Genomic DNA, 17,500 nt, shown 5'->3' with positions numbered 1-17,500 from the left:
AGATTAGGTATTGAAAATAATGCCTCGAAACAACTTTTCCCAAACATTCCACATTCTATGCATTTCACTGTCATATAAGCATTGAAAATTCCTTCCTCTTTGCCCCGCGTTGCACCCTATCGTCCGCCATATTGAATTTTCACGCAGTTGGTGATCAATAATGTCACGTGGACGAGAATTTGAGCAGTGATTGGCTAATGGTTTGTTTTGGTAGTGGTTATCAAAATTGATAACAATCCTGGACTGTGTTAAATAAGACTTAAAAACTTTTGGGAGTTTTAACGAGGCAAAATATTTTTCGCGCGAGGCAGTCTGACGACGGAGCCGCCATCGCTGGCGTATAGTGTGTTCTAGTGTGCACAATACCGACAGTTATTCAAGCTATGGCACTTTAGCTATTTTCTCGTCTGGCGCATAGAATGTTATAAAAGAAAATAAGGTAACCTTTTCCAAGGGACACCCCTTGCCATGTTGGAGCAACGAGGCACCTGAGGTTGCAGAAGTAGACAAGTAAAATTGCGAGTTCGGCTATTTTGAATACACACCTCGATGATAGGAGTAAGAAGAGAATAAGACGCGGAAAGGAACACAATCCTCTGTTGTGTCAATATGCAGCCGATCAACAAGAGGATATCATCCAAAGAGAAGTAAAGGAACGGATAATGAAGCTCTATGTCTACAACTCTGGTTTCTAAAAACAGAAAAAAGAATCTTTTATGAACAAACTAGAAGATCTCCAGCCGCTGGTGTCAAGTTGCGCTTCCTCTAACAGCCACAGTAGCAAGGGCTACTAGGACGCAGCTTTATTGGGTTTGGACGAAGGGTCCGTTATTTCTAGTCTCTCCGTTGCATAATTATTTGTGTACACAGTTTTTGGAAAAAAATTCTCTAAATGGGCAGACGGACGAACAAAGTAATGAACGTACAAAAGAACCCAGCAACAAAAATTACAAGCCCTTACGCGCCCGAATTTTTGAAACAAATTTCCAAATCCTGTTTTAGAGATTAAAGTGATCACAAGTCTCATGTGCTTTCGGGTGAGTATCTAACTGTAAGTGCGCTCTCTTTGTCAATTTGCTGAACTTACGGAAAATATCGTGACAATGAAAGTGCGTGTTGATGTCTGTCGTACCCTTCCATATTTTCGCATTTCAGTGGTTGAGAATTAAACAAAAATCTCTGAAAACATGTCGTTGTGGACGGCTTGCCCAAAGGAAAACCAATGGATCCCGTTTGTTCAGTGAAGTTAGTTCCTGATGGAATAGGGTATTATCTGGCTGGGTGTGCGTCTGGGAATACCCCGTGCTGAACGCCTTGGGAAATCAGACTGGCGAAGTGCTCATCATCTGCGCCTCACACCTGTGTGATCATATGTGGGCTGACTCTCGGTCATTGCAACCTAACGCAGTTTTTCTCAATCATCAAAATCGACTCCCTTGTAATTGCATCTGGGTGTCGTGCTGTGCTCCGGGGATCAATCATGGACCATATGGTGGCCACTAGTCACCATTTATTCATACTTTCGGCCCGATTCCATTGGGCTGCGTCCTTCGTAATTCAGTCCAGAAGACTGCAGACAAGGGTTTCTTTCTTTTCGTTTCTTTTGTCCTTATTTTTCCCATGCAACTAGTGAGCTTTTGAATCCTACGCCATGAAAACAAACTTGGCAAATCGACTTATGTACAAAACAAAACAAATTCACACAACTGACAACAAAACAAAAACTCTCGTATACATTATGGCACTAATATAAAGCCTTGGCCTCTGGTTAGACTTTCAAGACATTCAGTGATGCAGAACAAGGCAAATCGGTATATTGCCAAATTCAAAAAGCGCATTCATTACGTAATGACTGTTTTTATTTACCAGGGTTTTCAGCGGGTCGTACTAAATGTCTGACGCCACACAACTCAAACTCCTATTGAAAAGAACCAACGAGCAAAACAAGTCATTATGGATGAATCGACAAGGCTAGTTAATTGAGACTGAACCATAACAAGAAAAAAAGAAGGATGGAAGAAGCCAACAAATATTTTTAAAATGTTTAGAGATCTTACGATTCCAAGTGAGCCTGGAGGTGGGACAGGTACCATAGCCAACTGTGAAACAAATCGCATTAATGCTAGTCCGAAGCTGCGTGCATCACTTGTTATTACTTGTGGCAGCAAACTGCAAGGAAAGATGTTTGCTAACGCAAATCTGACCAAATTCCACAAGTCATGTATTCCATAGGTATTGAGAAGAAGTACATTGTTAAGTGCATCTTCAAAGATACAATAAACTATTTAAATCGTCTAGACGCATAATGCGGCTCTCGTCCGTCTTCATGCAGGACGCATCAAATGACGAACTAAAAGACACGTTAAAATAAATTGCCCAAGGTCGTCCAGACGCATTAGACGTCTCTAGTATAAAAACGGCCAACATCACATATTCCCTCTGTTGATACCAAAACGTTGGTTTGAAAGGGCTTTTCGCTGTAAAATGACATATCTCTCCATCGATTATTTTGCATGTTAATGTAACCATTGCTACATGGTAATCTGCGAAGTCAATGGTACATCAACCATTAATCTTCCCCTACTTTACGCTTCCGACATTTGCGTATGCCGCATGCCGCGTATTTGCTATGGTGCAAAGAGATATCAAATGAGACTGAGCCTTTCATATTACTTACCAAGACAAGCAGTCTTTCATGAGGTTGAAATAAGGCCATTTGGAGATAAGACAACAGCACGTTGGAATAAAACAAACTGCTAGCGAAGAACCTTGCAAAGCTTAGAGATATCAATGAAAGGAAAATAAATGAATGAAGTTAGTTGTTGACGGAACAATGACAAGGTTAAAAAAGGAGAGAGAGAAAGAGAGAGTTTAAATACATGTATAAAGGTCACAGCTTTTTTCAATCCCAATTTGGTTCCTCGAATTTTGCAAAAGTGAAGGAACTAATAACTTTCAAAAGTTTTGTGGTGAGCTAGATTGTTGATTAACTTGGTTTGTTCAAAGAAAAATTGAATCCAAGAGATACAATAAAACCCTAAGTTGAGAGACACATTTAACTTTTTCTCTCTTCTTGATAATGATTCTGATTCTATTCCTTTCCTGTCGAGGAATGTCTGTAGGGAATGCCCGTAGGGAGCCTTGCCTCACTTAGGAAGTCCCAAACCATCCCATATTTCTAAACGGCTCGGGGCATAAGACTACAGCCAAAGGGAAGAAATACGCCTTGGGAAATCTCACCTTTTTCATCACCTTTCTCGTCCATGTAAAACAATTCATACTTGCCACGACAGCCTTCGTCCTGTAGACAAACAAATAACGTTTGACGTAATGTCAATTGCAACAAGTTACGTCGAAAAATCAATGTAACTTTAAAAGAAAATAACCAATGGATACGACTTCAAAAACGTCCGTCCTTAATTAAGGCTCAGTGTAATGAAGTATCGAAATAACTAAAAGGCCGAGATTCAGCTAAAAAAAATGAAAAATCAACCGATAAGCCGTTGCTTTCTCTGAAAACTTAGGAATTTGGTCATTTGGTCAATGGCAAGGGGTTTGAAACAAGTTTATTGGGCGGGAAAAACGCTTGGCACCTGCATGGAGATTACGTTTTTCAGCTATCCTCCATTAAACAAACAACAACGTAAACTGATAAGAAAACAGTGATTTTTTTTGGAGAACTGAAGCGAAAGATTGTTCCCACAGAAAAAGAGGGTGAAGAGCGCTAACCTCCTTGTAAATGAACCCTCTAAAAAACGTCATGGCCATACAATAGGTGCGGTTACCTGTTGAATAGAAATAACAATACATTGAAACATATATGGAGCAAATTGGGGCAACTTTTGAAAATAAAAAAATTGTCTAACTTCCTAATTTCTCATTCCGTTTTAATGCTCGTGTGCTTCACAGCATAGCAGTACTTCGTTGATTTGTTGATCAACGGCTACATTCTTTTCAAACGAGTATACGGTGTAATTATCTATCTTTTCATGATGTTATTTTCAGCTAGTAATCATCACGTATCATTGCATTAAGGGATACCAAAAATAATGGGTAAGGTAGAGCGATTTTTTCGCTGGATGGTAGGTCTGTTTGAAGGAACACTTGCATGATAATCCCTCGCATCCTTTATCATCCTATTTATCATCCTCTCTTGCAATGTTCTGGCGTTTTTTTTCGTTGAAGTTGAAATCTAAACCAAAATCCACCCTACCCTCAATGTCTGTCAAGATCAGCGAATGACAGGAAACAGGCTCTCTTTTCTTGGAAACATATGCACCATCTGCAGAATTTAAAAGAAGATGTGTGCTGATAAAGACGAAAATGACATAAGAAGACGCGTATTAATACTACTTTAGAAATGCTTGATTTTCAAAACAGGCACCATTGACTGATGCTGAGGAGGTTTCAGCGTGGTAGACAGCTGCATGTAGTGATCAGAACGATTTTTGCAACACCTTACGTTTTTTCTTCGCCAACAAGATAAAAAACGTACTTTCAAGTATTGCTTTCACACGATGTGGGAAGCAGGGTTGGCGAGGATGCTTTAATTCAACCTCTGTACCCCAGCACTTGCACCCGATTCCAGCACTTGGCGTCACATTTCGGTTGAGCGTGTTGTTTCTTTACTCTGTAAAGAAAGGGTTTTCCCTCTCATTGCAAAACCGATTAGTTCTGGGTTAATTTCATTTGATTTTTATTCTCCCAACTTATAGCACTTTTTTGGCAACTAATAAAAGCTTGAGACATTAATATTATTAATAGTGTCCCAGAGACCACATTCGTGGCCATCCGTTTGTCCAAGACGACCAAAAACCCATCGGGACGAGTATGGTAACTCCAAAGGTCGTCCGTGTGAGGTTTTGGTAAATGTGATACTAATGTGGCATTAGTTACAAAGTGTTTCGCCACTTCCGCCCAAAATAAAAAGGGAAACATTAGTGGAGAAGAACTTGCTGCTTACGAAGAGGGACAACACAAAATTTTGGTAGCATATAAATGGACAGACAGGAGCGTCCAAAACGTTGGGTCTATTAATCGTAACTTCAAGCACGTTTTGCTGTAGCAGATATGATTTCAGACGAGAGAATGTAAAATAAAACGTGAATGTTCAAGGTACAAGTAATTTTATAGACCATTTTCTATACTTCCGCATTTTTTCCACGGCAACCCAAAATTTGTCCAGGCAAGTATAACATATAAAGACGTCCACTATACTTTTAGCTTGCCCGGCTGACGACTTTGATAACAAATGAATATGGATCCGTGCAGTGTCCCGTATTATTGTCATGGACTAGTATAGTATTTTAGGCTGCCTTAATACTTTCATTAATTACCAGGAAAACAAAGAGGAGGCAAGCTGCTGATAGCTTCAGGTGGTAATGGCAATTCAGTTGGTTTGGGTCCACCATGTAGGTGCATCACTGATCCACGGCGACCTCTTGCTCCCCTCTTACCTGGACTACACAATACAGCATGGTTGGGGTAAAATGGCTCACCTGCAGTAAAGAAACAGTCTTGTCAAATTTGCTTTTATAAAAGACAATGTGTCCAAAGAAAGAAAAAACTACTCGTAAAGACCCATGTTCACCCAGCAGGCATTGCGTGCCGTGGAACAACTTTCCTGCCAAAGCTGAAATTCATCCAATCAGATTGCTAGGATAAGCAATGCGAATTTCCACAACCACAACAAATGGTAAAAAAGCCCGCTGGTTAAAGGGGGGCCTTTAACATTTAAGGTGTCTTCGCTTCGGCTGATCCTGATTTGTTCTCAAATAACCATGCTACTGTCTGGCCCTATGGTGCGATAATCAAACCTGAAGATCAGAGGTTTTCTCCTTTAAGTGGTACGTTTTTCTCAAAATTTAAAAATTACATCATTACTCAGCCTGAACTGCATGTTACAGTATGTACTGCAGTTCACGTTATGGCGTTTGTGCAAAATAAATTACACAGTCATGTAAATGAGGACAAGCATGGGTGGTAACAGAATAAATTCTTGAAGGCAGTTAGTAAGAGGTATATGTTCATATATTAAATACGCTTCATAGTGACACTCCATTACACCCCACCCCACTATCTCTCCACCAAACTTACCATAGACTTCACACTGAGTTTGAGGAAATGAAGCTGTTTCGCCTGATATTGCTGCCAAAACACTGGTCTCAAACATTGTTGAAAAGAGCCGCTGATCAGTTTTATTGCCTTTAAGCGCATTTTTTTGCTGTGGAGAATTAAGCATTACAAAAGAGGAATGAAAAATCCTGAAAATCAACGCAATAAGAATTTTTTCGTGTCATTAATTCAACATGAAACGTTAGTTTTGATGGTCAGGTGACAAAGTTTAATCCACACCCAGCCTGATCCTTGTTAAAGTGAATGGAAATTAAAAGGGGGAGGGGGGTACACCCAGACTTTCTGAATATATGAATTCATGCAGAATTGATGGGCAACAAATAAATATACTTTTAACCAAGCTTACGTATATTAAGGTGGATAAGCACTTCACCAACACAAATCATGGATAAAAAGAGATAACCATAAAATTTCACTTTCTTTTGTTCTGAATGCAATTGGCATTATTCCTTACATTATCTCTTTTACTCTAATTTCTGAGTCACAGCTCAGAATGAGGTAATTATTAGGGTCAATGAAAAATTAGTTAGTGTGTTTGGCTGTTTTTGGTCTCTTTCAGATACCAACATATCCTTATTTTATTTAGAAGTACTTATTTATTGCAAAGTTGTAAGTTACAGTAACATGATTACTATGGGGGTAAATAAAGGTCAATCTGTTGTTGTTGTTGTTGTTGTTGCTGTTTTCGATCAAAATCCCACTGTTCCCTCCAACATTTCTCAAAACAACAAATACCTTGGGCAATGAAGATGATGGTACAAGGCCAGTATCCTGATCCATGCCAACCACAACACAGATCTCAATTAAACTGTTTAACATCTTCTTAAAAGGATTGTCCATCCCTTCTCTTTGTTTTGATGTTGAACTGCAATAACGTACAACATTATTTAAATTTATCAAAATACTTTACATCTTGTTACAAGGATAGAACACTAATCAGTAAGCTTGTCACAGCTTTAAAATTAAGGAGAAATTATAGAATACCTGGCCACTATTGAATTCTAATAGCGGCATACTTTGAAGAATGAGGGATAAAACAGTATGCTATTCATATGCAAATAAATGGCTGGGTATTCTATAATAGAGCCCAGCTTTAAATTACACCTGATGAAGACACCTGATGAAGGGTCTTGAATCCTATCTCAAATGTACTGGTAAGTTCCAGGTCTGATTGTAACATCATTTCTTTAATAAAAAGAGCCTAAAGTGCCTTGGAAGTGAAAATACATGTATCTTTTGCTTATTTTAAAGACCTTTAAAAATGATAAAGAATGGTGTTTTCTATTTTGGAATACCTTCTCTCATTTCAGACATATTAAAGTTTTCGTTAAAAAACTGATGACATCACAAACTGTACAATGACTGTCATAAAATATCTCTGAAAATATTGGAGTAATGATATTCCAATTTGGCACAAGTAATGTACATCAGACAAGGCACAAAGTGACATCCATTAAGACGTTGCCATGGAACACTCTCGTTTCCAGTCTCTCTTGGCAATAAACCAAATATCTCAGATTTTGAACAAAATAATAAGTACAGGCAGATGGTCAAACTTGAAATGCATGTGCTGCCCATAATGCTTTACATCTCTGTATAAGCTTACTGAGGGTGAACATGTCTTTTTGCAACAAACAATAAAATCAATCCTGCATGAAATGGCCCAGCAGCAAAAATGGTTGCCATGGCAACAGCACAGAGGGTGTCCTTTTGTGCCTTACTTGACGTCATGTACTAAAACCAGGAACACAGGAAACCAGGAAAGCTGACGTTTTGAGCGTTAGCCCTTCGTCGGAGCGAAAGGGCTAACGCTCGAAACGTCAGCTTTCCAAATCTTTCATGGTGGTTATTCGACCTTCATCAACTCGTTTGCTAAAATAAATTTCTGTTTCAATCTCCCGCCGATGCAGCACCACATTTTCTTTAGAAACTAAAATTTTGTTTAACCCTAGCTAGGCCTAAAAACCAACTTAAGGCCTAGCTAGGCCTAGGGTTAGCCAAATTGAGGGTTTTGGGTTACTTTCAGGGAGTGTTCTGGGGTGTTCCGATGTTCCTGGTTTTAGTACATGCCTTACTTGACATAGATCACTGCTGCCAAGTTTGAACAGCACCTATCCGACAGTTTTGGCCTGTTACAGTCATTGTAACGCTTGTGACATCATTAATTCTTAAACTTAAATATCTGTGGAACGAGAGAAGGTATTCCAAAATAGAAAACAACATTCTTCATCAGTTTGAAAGGTCTTTAAAGTAAGCAAAAGATAGCTGTTACTTCATAGGCACTTTAAGGAAATCCTTTAGAAGTTACCTCCCACAAAGCTTGCATGTACTGAATATTGAATTCACAATGCAGTAGCACACTTGACAGCTTGTCAATGTTCTACTTGGATTCTATTTGGAAGCTTCATTGTTTTGCTGACATCGTCAGCTCCAATACACTTTCAGAGAAAAAATAAACATGCAATAGAAACCTGTTTGCAGCTTACCCTAAAGAACTAGCAAGGCTGTTACCGAATTAATTTTCTTACAGAAGATCAGTAAGTGGAACAACTGCGGACATTGTAAGGAAGCTAATGAAAAACATTTGGGCCTTTAACAGGACTTATAGACCAAATGCATAAATGGCGGCCAAAAAATTTTTCTTTTGTTTATGTGCTAATTAGACTCACTAGCCTCGTTTGCATGTACCGAATACAAAAGAAATGTTCTTGAGAGCGAGGCTAGTGAGTCTAATTAGCACATAAACAAAAGAATATTTTTTTGGTCGCCAATTTTTAAATGCATTCCGTCTATAAACACCAAATAAATACAAGGTGAGCTTTTGCATGAAAACATGATATCTACACACATGAAAAAAACATGGTTGCTACAGTGACACTATAAATAACGCTGTTGTTCTCAGCCCAATGACACGGTCATGGGTTTCGTTTAAGCCTGGACTTTTCTTAGGCTTGTTTACAACATCTTAAGTTGTGCTACAGTGTATAACTGTGATGATTTTTCACTAATGACTTTCATACATTCTGCATATTTTTGTGGTAAGAACCATTAAGATTGTAATTCTATTGCTAGTTGATTTTTCTCTGGAATCATATCAAGGAAATGATGTGAGTCCTTGCAAAGGCTTCTTTATACTGAAATACATGTAGCATATATCACAGCGCTGTCTATGGCATTGCTAAAGGGAGAACAAGGTCAAGGGTTAGGGTTAGCCTAACCTAGACCTACAATAGGTATGCTAACCCGCAGGTATTTTTTGCAGGTTGCAGGTTGCAGGTTGAAATTTAATTACAACTGGATATACTTACCGTGACTGTTACATGAATACATGTAGCTAACCTTAGGCCTAAGGTTAGCTATTCATGTAACAGTCACGGTAAGTATATCCAGTTATAATTAAATTTCAACCTGCAACCTGCAAAAAACACCTGCCGTATGATAACCCTCGCCCTTAACGTCGCCCTCACCCTCGTTTTAGCAACACCACGCTGTCTATCTGAGTTGTAAACCAAGGCTTCCACTCAAATCATTCAAATGAAAAAGCGGCACACATTTTCATTTGAACAAATCTCATTTCCATTTGAATGGTTTCACAAGAATACTCGTTTTGAAACCGAGGAAAACAGCAAATGTTAAGTGGACTACTGAGGTTCTCGTGACGCAGTGTTATGACTGCATGGAAATAGTCAGGCTGGAACACTAACAAGTCACGTCACTTTCCGATTTCCATCGTTGAAAAAAAAATTGTCATTACATTTTAGTCTGAGGCATAAACGAACACCCAGGCCATTTATTCGAACAATATCATTTCCTTGTTAATTGAAGCGCAATATTAAAAGAAAAAAAGGATTCTTGTCGCTAGCACCGTCAATATTGCTAAGAGAGGGATATTTGGTTTGCAAGTAAAATTATGACGAGGCACTTAAACTTCATTCAAGTGAAACTGAAATCGTATCATCGGTTCGAAGCACGACTAATTCCAGTTTGCGTGTTAAGCTTAAATAAAAGACACAGTATTGGATATCGAATCAGAAATTTAGATCTTTAGCGCACGCTTAGGAATTTTCCTAATTTCAGCTAATTTTCAAAATTAAGCTCTTACCAATTCCGACCAGTCTCGTCTCAAACCGCAGATTGTTCCTATCTTCCAAAGCCAAAACACATAACTCGCCTTCAAAGCTTAACACCATTAGTTTTTTCAGGATCTGCCCCGACAAACGGAAGGCTATTCTTCAAGGAAATCATAGGCCACAATTTCGGGGAAAGAACTACCTGTTTTTGTCAAGAAACAGACAGCGGTTTTCTCCTAAGTTGTGTTACATTGCGTGACAATTTATATTGTCACGCAATCCTCACTCAACTGCCTGAGATTATTCTAGCATTTGTTTTCGAGGACGATCAAACTGGTGATCCGATCGACGTAATTTAAAAAAAAGAGTATAAAGCGAGAGTCGATAATTTGAATAATTTTGTTCCATATTTCGGCTGATACGGGAAATACGTAACACAGAATAAAGTAAAATATAAAATACAAATGATGAAAGGCTACTTAAGATTCTCTGCCAGGGAAAGGGGGCGTCGCTGTCGGAAATTGAAATAAAGTTATTTGTTCTTGTCGGAATTTTAGTTCATCGGATTTTGTTTTTTTTATATAACCCATATATACAGGGAAAGTGTGTTTTACTTGATCACGTCACGTGATGTGGGAATGCCTACAACTCCAAACTTGATGGGCGTTCAGTTCCGTTCCTCTTATCGAGCACGTAACAGGCAACTAGCCATTCGCGTGGCGTGCAGTTTGATGCAATAAATCACAACAAAAAACTAAATAAAATTTTGTCTTTCCTCGATTTATTTGTCCTTGCTATGCCTGCTATATCATGCACAACAATAAAGTATTTCTTCTGTCCGCAAATGCAGACCATGACTACGTTTACACTAGAGCAAGAGTTTCCGGATTCGTGACTAATCCGGAACGTTTAAGTACCGCATTCGTTTCGGTGTTGACACGCAAACATGAATCCCGTATGAAAAGTTCCCAGATTCGTCATGAATCCGGAACGTTAGAGAACCGGAATCCAAAGTGGAACCTTTGGGTGCTTACCATTAATTTTAGCCAAATAATCCGGATGGAATCATCGTTGCATAAAGGGAAGTAGGCTCGATTACCAGCCGCTGTTTCGGGAAATGAGCCAGCGCTCACTCCCGAAATCTCGGCTGGACGCGTGAGGTATGGGGCGCCGATTGTAAATAAATTATTTACCTTGAATATTCTCATTTTTTTCATCATTTAATAAATAAGTTTTTTTGATATGATATCATACTTTATTATTTGATATAATAAATCCTGATTTCAAATCAGTCGTTTATTATTTGATGTAAGAAATCCTGATTTCAAGTCATGTGTTTATGATTTGATATAATAAATCCTGGTTTCATATCATGCGTCTATGATTTGAAATCACGACTGATTTAAATCTAACTTTTAGATTTGATATCAGAGAAATCATGGTTTAACTTAATAAGTATGATTTAACTTAATACCTAATCGGCGCGAGCGAGTACATGTGACAAGTCACACGATCATCTATTGCGCGGGCAAACACAAACATGTCGGATGAATTTTCAAGGTCAATTGCTTCTGCCATATCCCAGGCAGTTCAAAGGGCGGTCGATGAGGCTCTATCACGTCTTCCAAATCAGGGAGTCACTTCAACCAGTTCAAGCTCCACCTCAAGCTCGACCTCGACCACCACATCGAGCTCGAATTCAAATTCTCAAGAGGTACGTACATGTGCTGGCCGACAAACGGTCATGGTGTTCGTCTGGAATCTCGTGTGTTATTTAATACTGAATATTTGGCCATTTTCATTTTTCCTAACTTACTGTAGTGTTGATGCTGGTTTCTGTGGATTGCATGTTGTTCCAGCAGCTCTATAAAAGTTGCGTTTGGAACAGAAATCCCCCGCATTTTACACATTGTATTTTCTCACCGTTGCGTGACTTTGTTAATAGTTGCCAATTAACCGGAAGTTAGTTATGACAAGCTGTAAGGTTTCGTTTCAAGTCGTTGAGGCGCATGCAACGGTGAGAAAATACAATCTGTAAAAGGCGGGGGATTTCTGTTCCAAACGCAACTTTTATAGAGCTGCTGGAACAACATGCAATCCACAGAAACCAGCATCAAACACTACTGTAAGACAGGAAAAATGAAAATGGCCAAATATTCAGTATTAAACAACACACGAGATTCCAGACGAACACAATGACCTTTTGTCGGCCAGCACATGTACGTACCTCTTGAGAATTTGAATTCGAGCTCGATGTGGTGGTCGAGGTCGAGCTTGAGGTGGAGCTTGAACTGGTTGAAGTGACTCCCTGATTTGGAAGACGTGATAGAGCCTCATCGACCGCCTTTTGAACTGCCTGAAATATGGCAGAAGCAATTGACCTTGAAAATTCATCCGACATGTTTGTGCTTTCCCGCGCAATAGATGATCGTGTGACTTGTCACATGTACTCGCTCGCGCCGATTAGGTATTAAGTTAAATCATACTTATTAATTTCTCTGATATCAAATCTAAAAGTTAGATTTAAATCAGTCGTGATTTCAAATCATAGACGCATGATATGAAACCAGGATTTATTATATCAAATCATAAACACATGATTTAAAATCAGGATTCCTTACATCAAATAATAAACGACTGATTTGAAATCAGGATTTATTATATCAAATAATAAAGTATGGTATCATATCAAAAAATATTATTTATTATTAAATTTTCAACCTCGGATAATGCATTTCGCGTGCTCTGATTGGTTCACTCAATCTCGGTTATCAGCTCATATACCTTGTTTTGACCTTATATGGTAAATGATTGCGTTAAGCGTTGCTAAACTAAAAATGTTTTCGCCGGAATGCGAAATTACTCTTTGAATAAAGCCAAAAAGGAGAAAAAAAACTTTTTTTTGTGGAAAGTTTGGATCAATTCCGACGTTTAGAAGTACGCGAAAAGGCAAGAAATGTTTTGTGATGAGCCTGCGTCTGTCTGACAACAAGGTATTACACAACATCGCATCAGTTCTCATCAAGTTTTTTTTCGATTTCGCTCGTATTTGCTCGCTTTTTCCGCTCGTATTTCGTACTTCCAAATTTTTGGAGTTGAAGGAATTTAATAAAACAATTATTCCATTCGCGCTTGTTGGATATGAGACTGGTTATAGCCAACTCGGCGCTACGCGCCTCGTTGGCTATTTACCATCTCATATCCAACGCGCGCTTATGGAATGATTGTTAATTATATAATGAAAAAATTGAGAATATCGACGTAAATAATTTATTTACAATCGGCGCCCCATAGTGAGGTGAGCCATTGTTAATCTCCGCCAATCAGAAACTCGCCTGCACAAATCCGTCTGGCATAAATGATATGTTTTGGCTGCGAAAGTATACTTTGACCCGGCCTGTTCGAGGTTTACAGTGCGTTAAGGTAGGAAACATCCAACATTGCGACAACGAAAAGTGTTCGAGAAGCTGGAGAATGGGAGTTGTGTCGTTTTCTACCGCCTGAGTTCGCAAACTTCACACTGATTTTCCAGATGGCGCCAAGGTCAAAATACGGCTTTCAAATCCATTGCTATTGCAATTTTCTCCTCATACTTCGTTAATGTAAGAGCAAGTAAAATTCCTCAAGATCAATTGAAAGTACTGCTGAGTTTATTGCTGGCAAAACGAGGGGGCCGATGAGGTCGACTGAGAGCTAAAGCAGCCGAAGATTTCGTTGATGATTCGCCGGTTGAATTCAAACTCACATCGATCATTTAACCACAAACTCAAGCTCGTATCATCTGGAAACTTCGCACAGACGTTTTAAGCATTGTTATGTAATTTCTGTTTTCTTAAAATCAGTGTTTTTGGGATGTCTAAAGCTATTTCCCCGCAACTATTAACTTTGCATAAATTATATTTTGAATTTACGTCACAGACACAATCTATCGCTCACGCGTCCAGCCGTCTCTTCTCGGGGAGGATACCCGAACTCGAGTGAGCGGCGGGAAATCGAGCCTAAAAGGTAAGCGACTTTCCGAATTTAATTCCGGCCGCCATCTTAGAGAACACCTTTAATTGGCGCGGTAAATTCAAAAAAGTTATTTCTAAAAATAGATAGATCAGGAAAAACGCTACCTCACCAAGGGAAACCAGTTGGAGGCTCCTACTGATGGGCTCCTGCTTTCACATAATTTCAACAAAATTGTAATCACATATTATTTAACAATCATTCGCCGAAGGCGAAGTGAATATTGGTGAATAGTCCCCAATATTTACTGAGCCTGGGGCAAATAATTGTTTTAGTGTAATTTTCAGCGGTGAATATCAAGAAAGTGCAAAACAACGAGCTAAAACTTGCTAAAAATTGCAATACAGAGAAAAAAAGCAGCTCTAACCAAATTAAAAGTAAACACTCAACTTTAAGTTTATATCCCTCCGATGCTTGACTTGAATAACTGCGTAGCCACCAGTGTGGACCACAGCTATCATGATATGTCAAACTGGATTGAAACCAGCGAAAAATGCACAAAGAAAATATTTTCCAAACCGTTTTCCACCTGAACACGAAAAGCGTTGACTGTGTAACAACTAAAGTTGATGTAGTACGGCCGTGTAGCCGCGTCGAGTCACAGAAAATGCGAGAAAAATGAAGCCTCGTTTTAATCTTGGTTGCGCCTGCAATCCAATTGAAAACCAGAATCTGGTCAGCGGTCAACTTAAAAAAAAAAAAACAGCTGACTTCGGTGATACTGGTCACCGGATACATTGTTTTGACAGGTGTCAATTGATAATAAAATGGATGTCCAATATCAAAGATGTATGTACATTGGCATTCACGGAGGGGTGGACATACATACGGACGGACGGTTGATGACGTCGTGGCTATAAAACCAAAATTTCTCGCATCGATGGGTCACCATATTTTCTTAACTACGGTGTTCCGCGGGCGCAGAGCTCCGGTAAAAATAATTAAAATAAAATATTCTTTAATTAAGGTTCGATCCATCTACGTAACGAAACGCTTGAAAGCAAATTCACAACAAATTTTAATCTTTATTTCATGTGTCGATATGAATTACAATTACAAACAAAAATAAACCATACGTGTCAGAAATAAAAAGAATCACAAATTGGAACACTGATCTAAATAATAAAAGAATGATAAAAAGGATAGATTGATGGGCTAAAAGGTAAAGGCAAGGTTAGGGTAAAAATTGGAGACAGAGCACTGAGGTTTGGCCATCTGGCGGAATATGGTAATCACGATAAGGCCTTTTTTAAAACCCTTATTTAACGTATGTTAAGAAAATGCTCACGACTTTCCAGGATTTACGGACCAATAATTTTTGCTTTACAACATTGTCAACAAGTGCTATTAAAGAGCAACCTTCAACCGACAGGCTTTTCGCCCTCCGTGTGTTTTTGTCATGGAAATTCGAATTTTTTACCGTAGCGATCTGATTGAATGAATTTCAGCTTTAGCGGTATTTTCATATATGATTGAAACTGTTCCACGGCACGGAATGCCTGTAAGGTGAACGTGGGTCTTAAAGGTACCTTCTTTGAGTTTCTGTTTCTCACGTCGTTCGGAAAAAAGAGTTGCATAATTCCTGTAGTAGTAACTAGCGGTACAGGGATGGCGCAGCGGTGAGAGCACTCTACTCTGCTACGAAGGGTTCTCCTCAAAAACCAACATTTGATTTCATTTGCATTAATTTGTTGAGTTCAGTTTTTAGTGTCCCCAATTAGTGCTCCAGCGCTAGAAGACTAGACACTTCAATAAAGTTCCTTTCCTTTTTTTTCCTTTTAGAGTGAATATCAACATCCACGATTTCGTAATTCGAGAGGTAGAAGTGATCCTCGAACAGAGGCGGATCCAGGATTTTTCTTAGGAGGGGGTGCACCACTAAGGAATGGGGTAGCTGAATGGTGACGTTTTTTTTCACTCCAGAATACCAGTTGTATTAGAAAGCCGCAAGTCATCTCAGGATGGGGGGAAATGGGGGTGCGCACCCCCTGCACCCTCCCCTAGATCTGCCCCTGTCGAACTACACAGTTCTTTAGTCCCGAGAGCAATTGAATTATGAGGGCTGCATGCAATGTAAGGTAAAATCGTAGATGTCTCAAAACCGAAAATACCATGTTTCGTCAGTCCCCCAGACAAGTTTTGTCAAGTTAAATTTGAAATCTCTTGCTTCTTGAACTGCACCCTTTGACTTAAGATCTCTTTGCAAAAATCGCGTGGATCGCTGGCAATAGGAAAAAATGTCTGATTTACAACGACTTTAGATATTATTTTCAATTTGTTACAGACGACAGAGATTACATCCAAACCGCATTAGTGTTGTTGAGAAAATATTTTTTTCGTGTATTAAATTCAATCGGCTTTAAAAATCACCACTACCCCCGTCGTCTTGAAATGGAGCAGCCATTTTGGAGTCATCTGCAGCTCTTTCCGAGGTTTCTGGGGAAGGGAAATTGGAATTGATTGAGTATTAAGTTCTCAAGGCAACCACATGTATGAGCACACGCTATCTTTGAAATCGGATTCATTTTTCTAACTCAATTAACTCTCCAATGTGTTTAAATTATCGGGGTACAAACCTGTTCAAATTGTGGGTTAACGCTAACTCCTGGCCAAGCTAATTCTCACTAAAACCTACGGCACAGATATTCAACCAGCATAAGTACTAACGAAAGGGAGAAGAGATAGGCTTCTTACTGAAGGCGATGTTACACTGTGCATTTTGTCTTGCAACTTGTCGCGCAACGACATTGCGAAACACGTTGCACGAATCATAGCCCGATGTAACACACCTTACAACGACCAAAAATGTTGCGAGACCAGTTGCAGAAACCGTTGCGAAAAGTAGAATTGAGTTCTATCTTCCACAACGGTTGCAACGAATTTTTTAAGCATTGCGCAGTGTAACATCTGTCGTACAACTTGCGTCACCATGGTCTGCGGAACCAGCCAATGAAAATGTTCCTTTTACCTCATGTGATCATCGAGACGAGACAAGTTGCATGAAACGTTGCTCAGTGTAACACTCGTAAAACAACTTGTTTCGTAATGTGAGAACGTTTGCAGAAATGGCGTTGCGGGACAAGTTGCACGGAAAATTGTACAGTGTAACAACGACACGCAATTTAAGTACGTCATTCAGGTGACTTCAACGGGCCTCGAACCCATGACCTCTGCGATGCCGTTGCTATGGAATTTTTTAGGTGTCTATAGAGTGTTTTCACCCACGTGATCAGTAACCTTGTTTTTCCACCGAGACAAAAGAAAACGTTTGCATGATAATAGAG

At 39.2% G+C, this 17,500-nt stretch overlaps 2 protein-coding genes across 2 annotated transcripts in view; both read right to left on the bottom strand.

Annotated features, from left to right (window-relative positions):
• Nucleotides 1–10,426, bottom strand: part of LOC138018498 (DENN domain-containing protein 3-like) — a 51,350-nt gene extending 40,924 nt beyond the window's left edge. The window contains exons 1-11 of the mRNA XM_068865139.1: nucleotides 10,238–10,426; nucleotides 6,871–7,000; nucleotides 6,097–6,223; nucleotides 5,337–5,498; nucleotides 4,214–4,282; nucleotides 3,730–3,785; nucleotides 3,241–3,301; nucleotides 2,678–2,777; nucleotides 2,058–2,169; nucleotides 1,867–1,918; nucleotides 546–691 (exon numbers count right to left, since the gene is read on the bottom strand). Coding sequence (XP_068721240.1) covers nucleotides 546–691; nucleotides 1,867–1,918; nucleotides 2,058–2,169; nucleotides 2,678–2,777; nucleotides 3,241–3,301; nucleotides 3,730–3,785; nucleotides 4,214–4,282; nucleotides 5,337–5,498; nucleotides 6,097–6,223; nucleotides 6,871–6,975 — 990 coding nt within the window. The 5' untranslated portion in view covers nucleotides 6,976–7,000; nucleotides 10,238–10,426. The remainder of the gene's footprint in view (nucleotides 1–545; nucleotides 692–1,866; nucleotides 1,919–2,057; nucleotides 2,170–2,677; nucleotides 2,778–3,240; nucleotides 3,302–3,729; nucleotides 3,786–4,213; nucleotides 4,283–5,336; nucleotides 5,499–6,096; nucleotides 6,224–6,870; nucleotides 7,001–10,237) is intronic.
• Nucleotides 10,427–15,221: 4,795 nt separating this feature from the next.
• Nucleotides 15,222–17,500, bottom strand: part of LOC138018625 (uncharacterized) — an 8,335-nt gene continuing 6,056 nt past the window's right edge. The window contains exon 3 of the mRNA XM_068865319.1: nucleotides 15,222–16,652. Within this exon, the coding sequence (XP_068721420.1) occupies nucleotides 16,576–16,652 (77 nt within the window). The 3' untranslated portion in view covers nucleotides 15,222–16,575. The remainder of the gene's footprint in view (nucleotides 16,653–17,500) is intronic.

This window comes from Montipora capricornis, chromosome 2 (assembly GCF_036669925.1).
Source record: "Montipora capricornis isolate CH-2021 chromosome 2, ASM3666992v2, whole genome shotgun sequence".
Taxonomy (NCBI): domain Eukaryota; kingdom Metazoa; phylum Cnidaria; class Anthozoa; order Scleractinia; family Acroporidae; genus Montipora; species Montipora capricornis.
The sequence above is the reverse complement of the archived record's forward strand: the minus strand, read 5'-3'. Positions and strand labels throughout refer to the sequence as shown.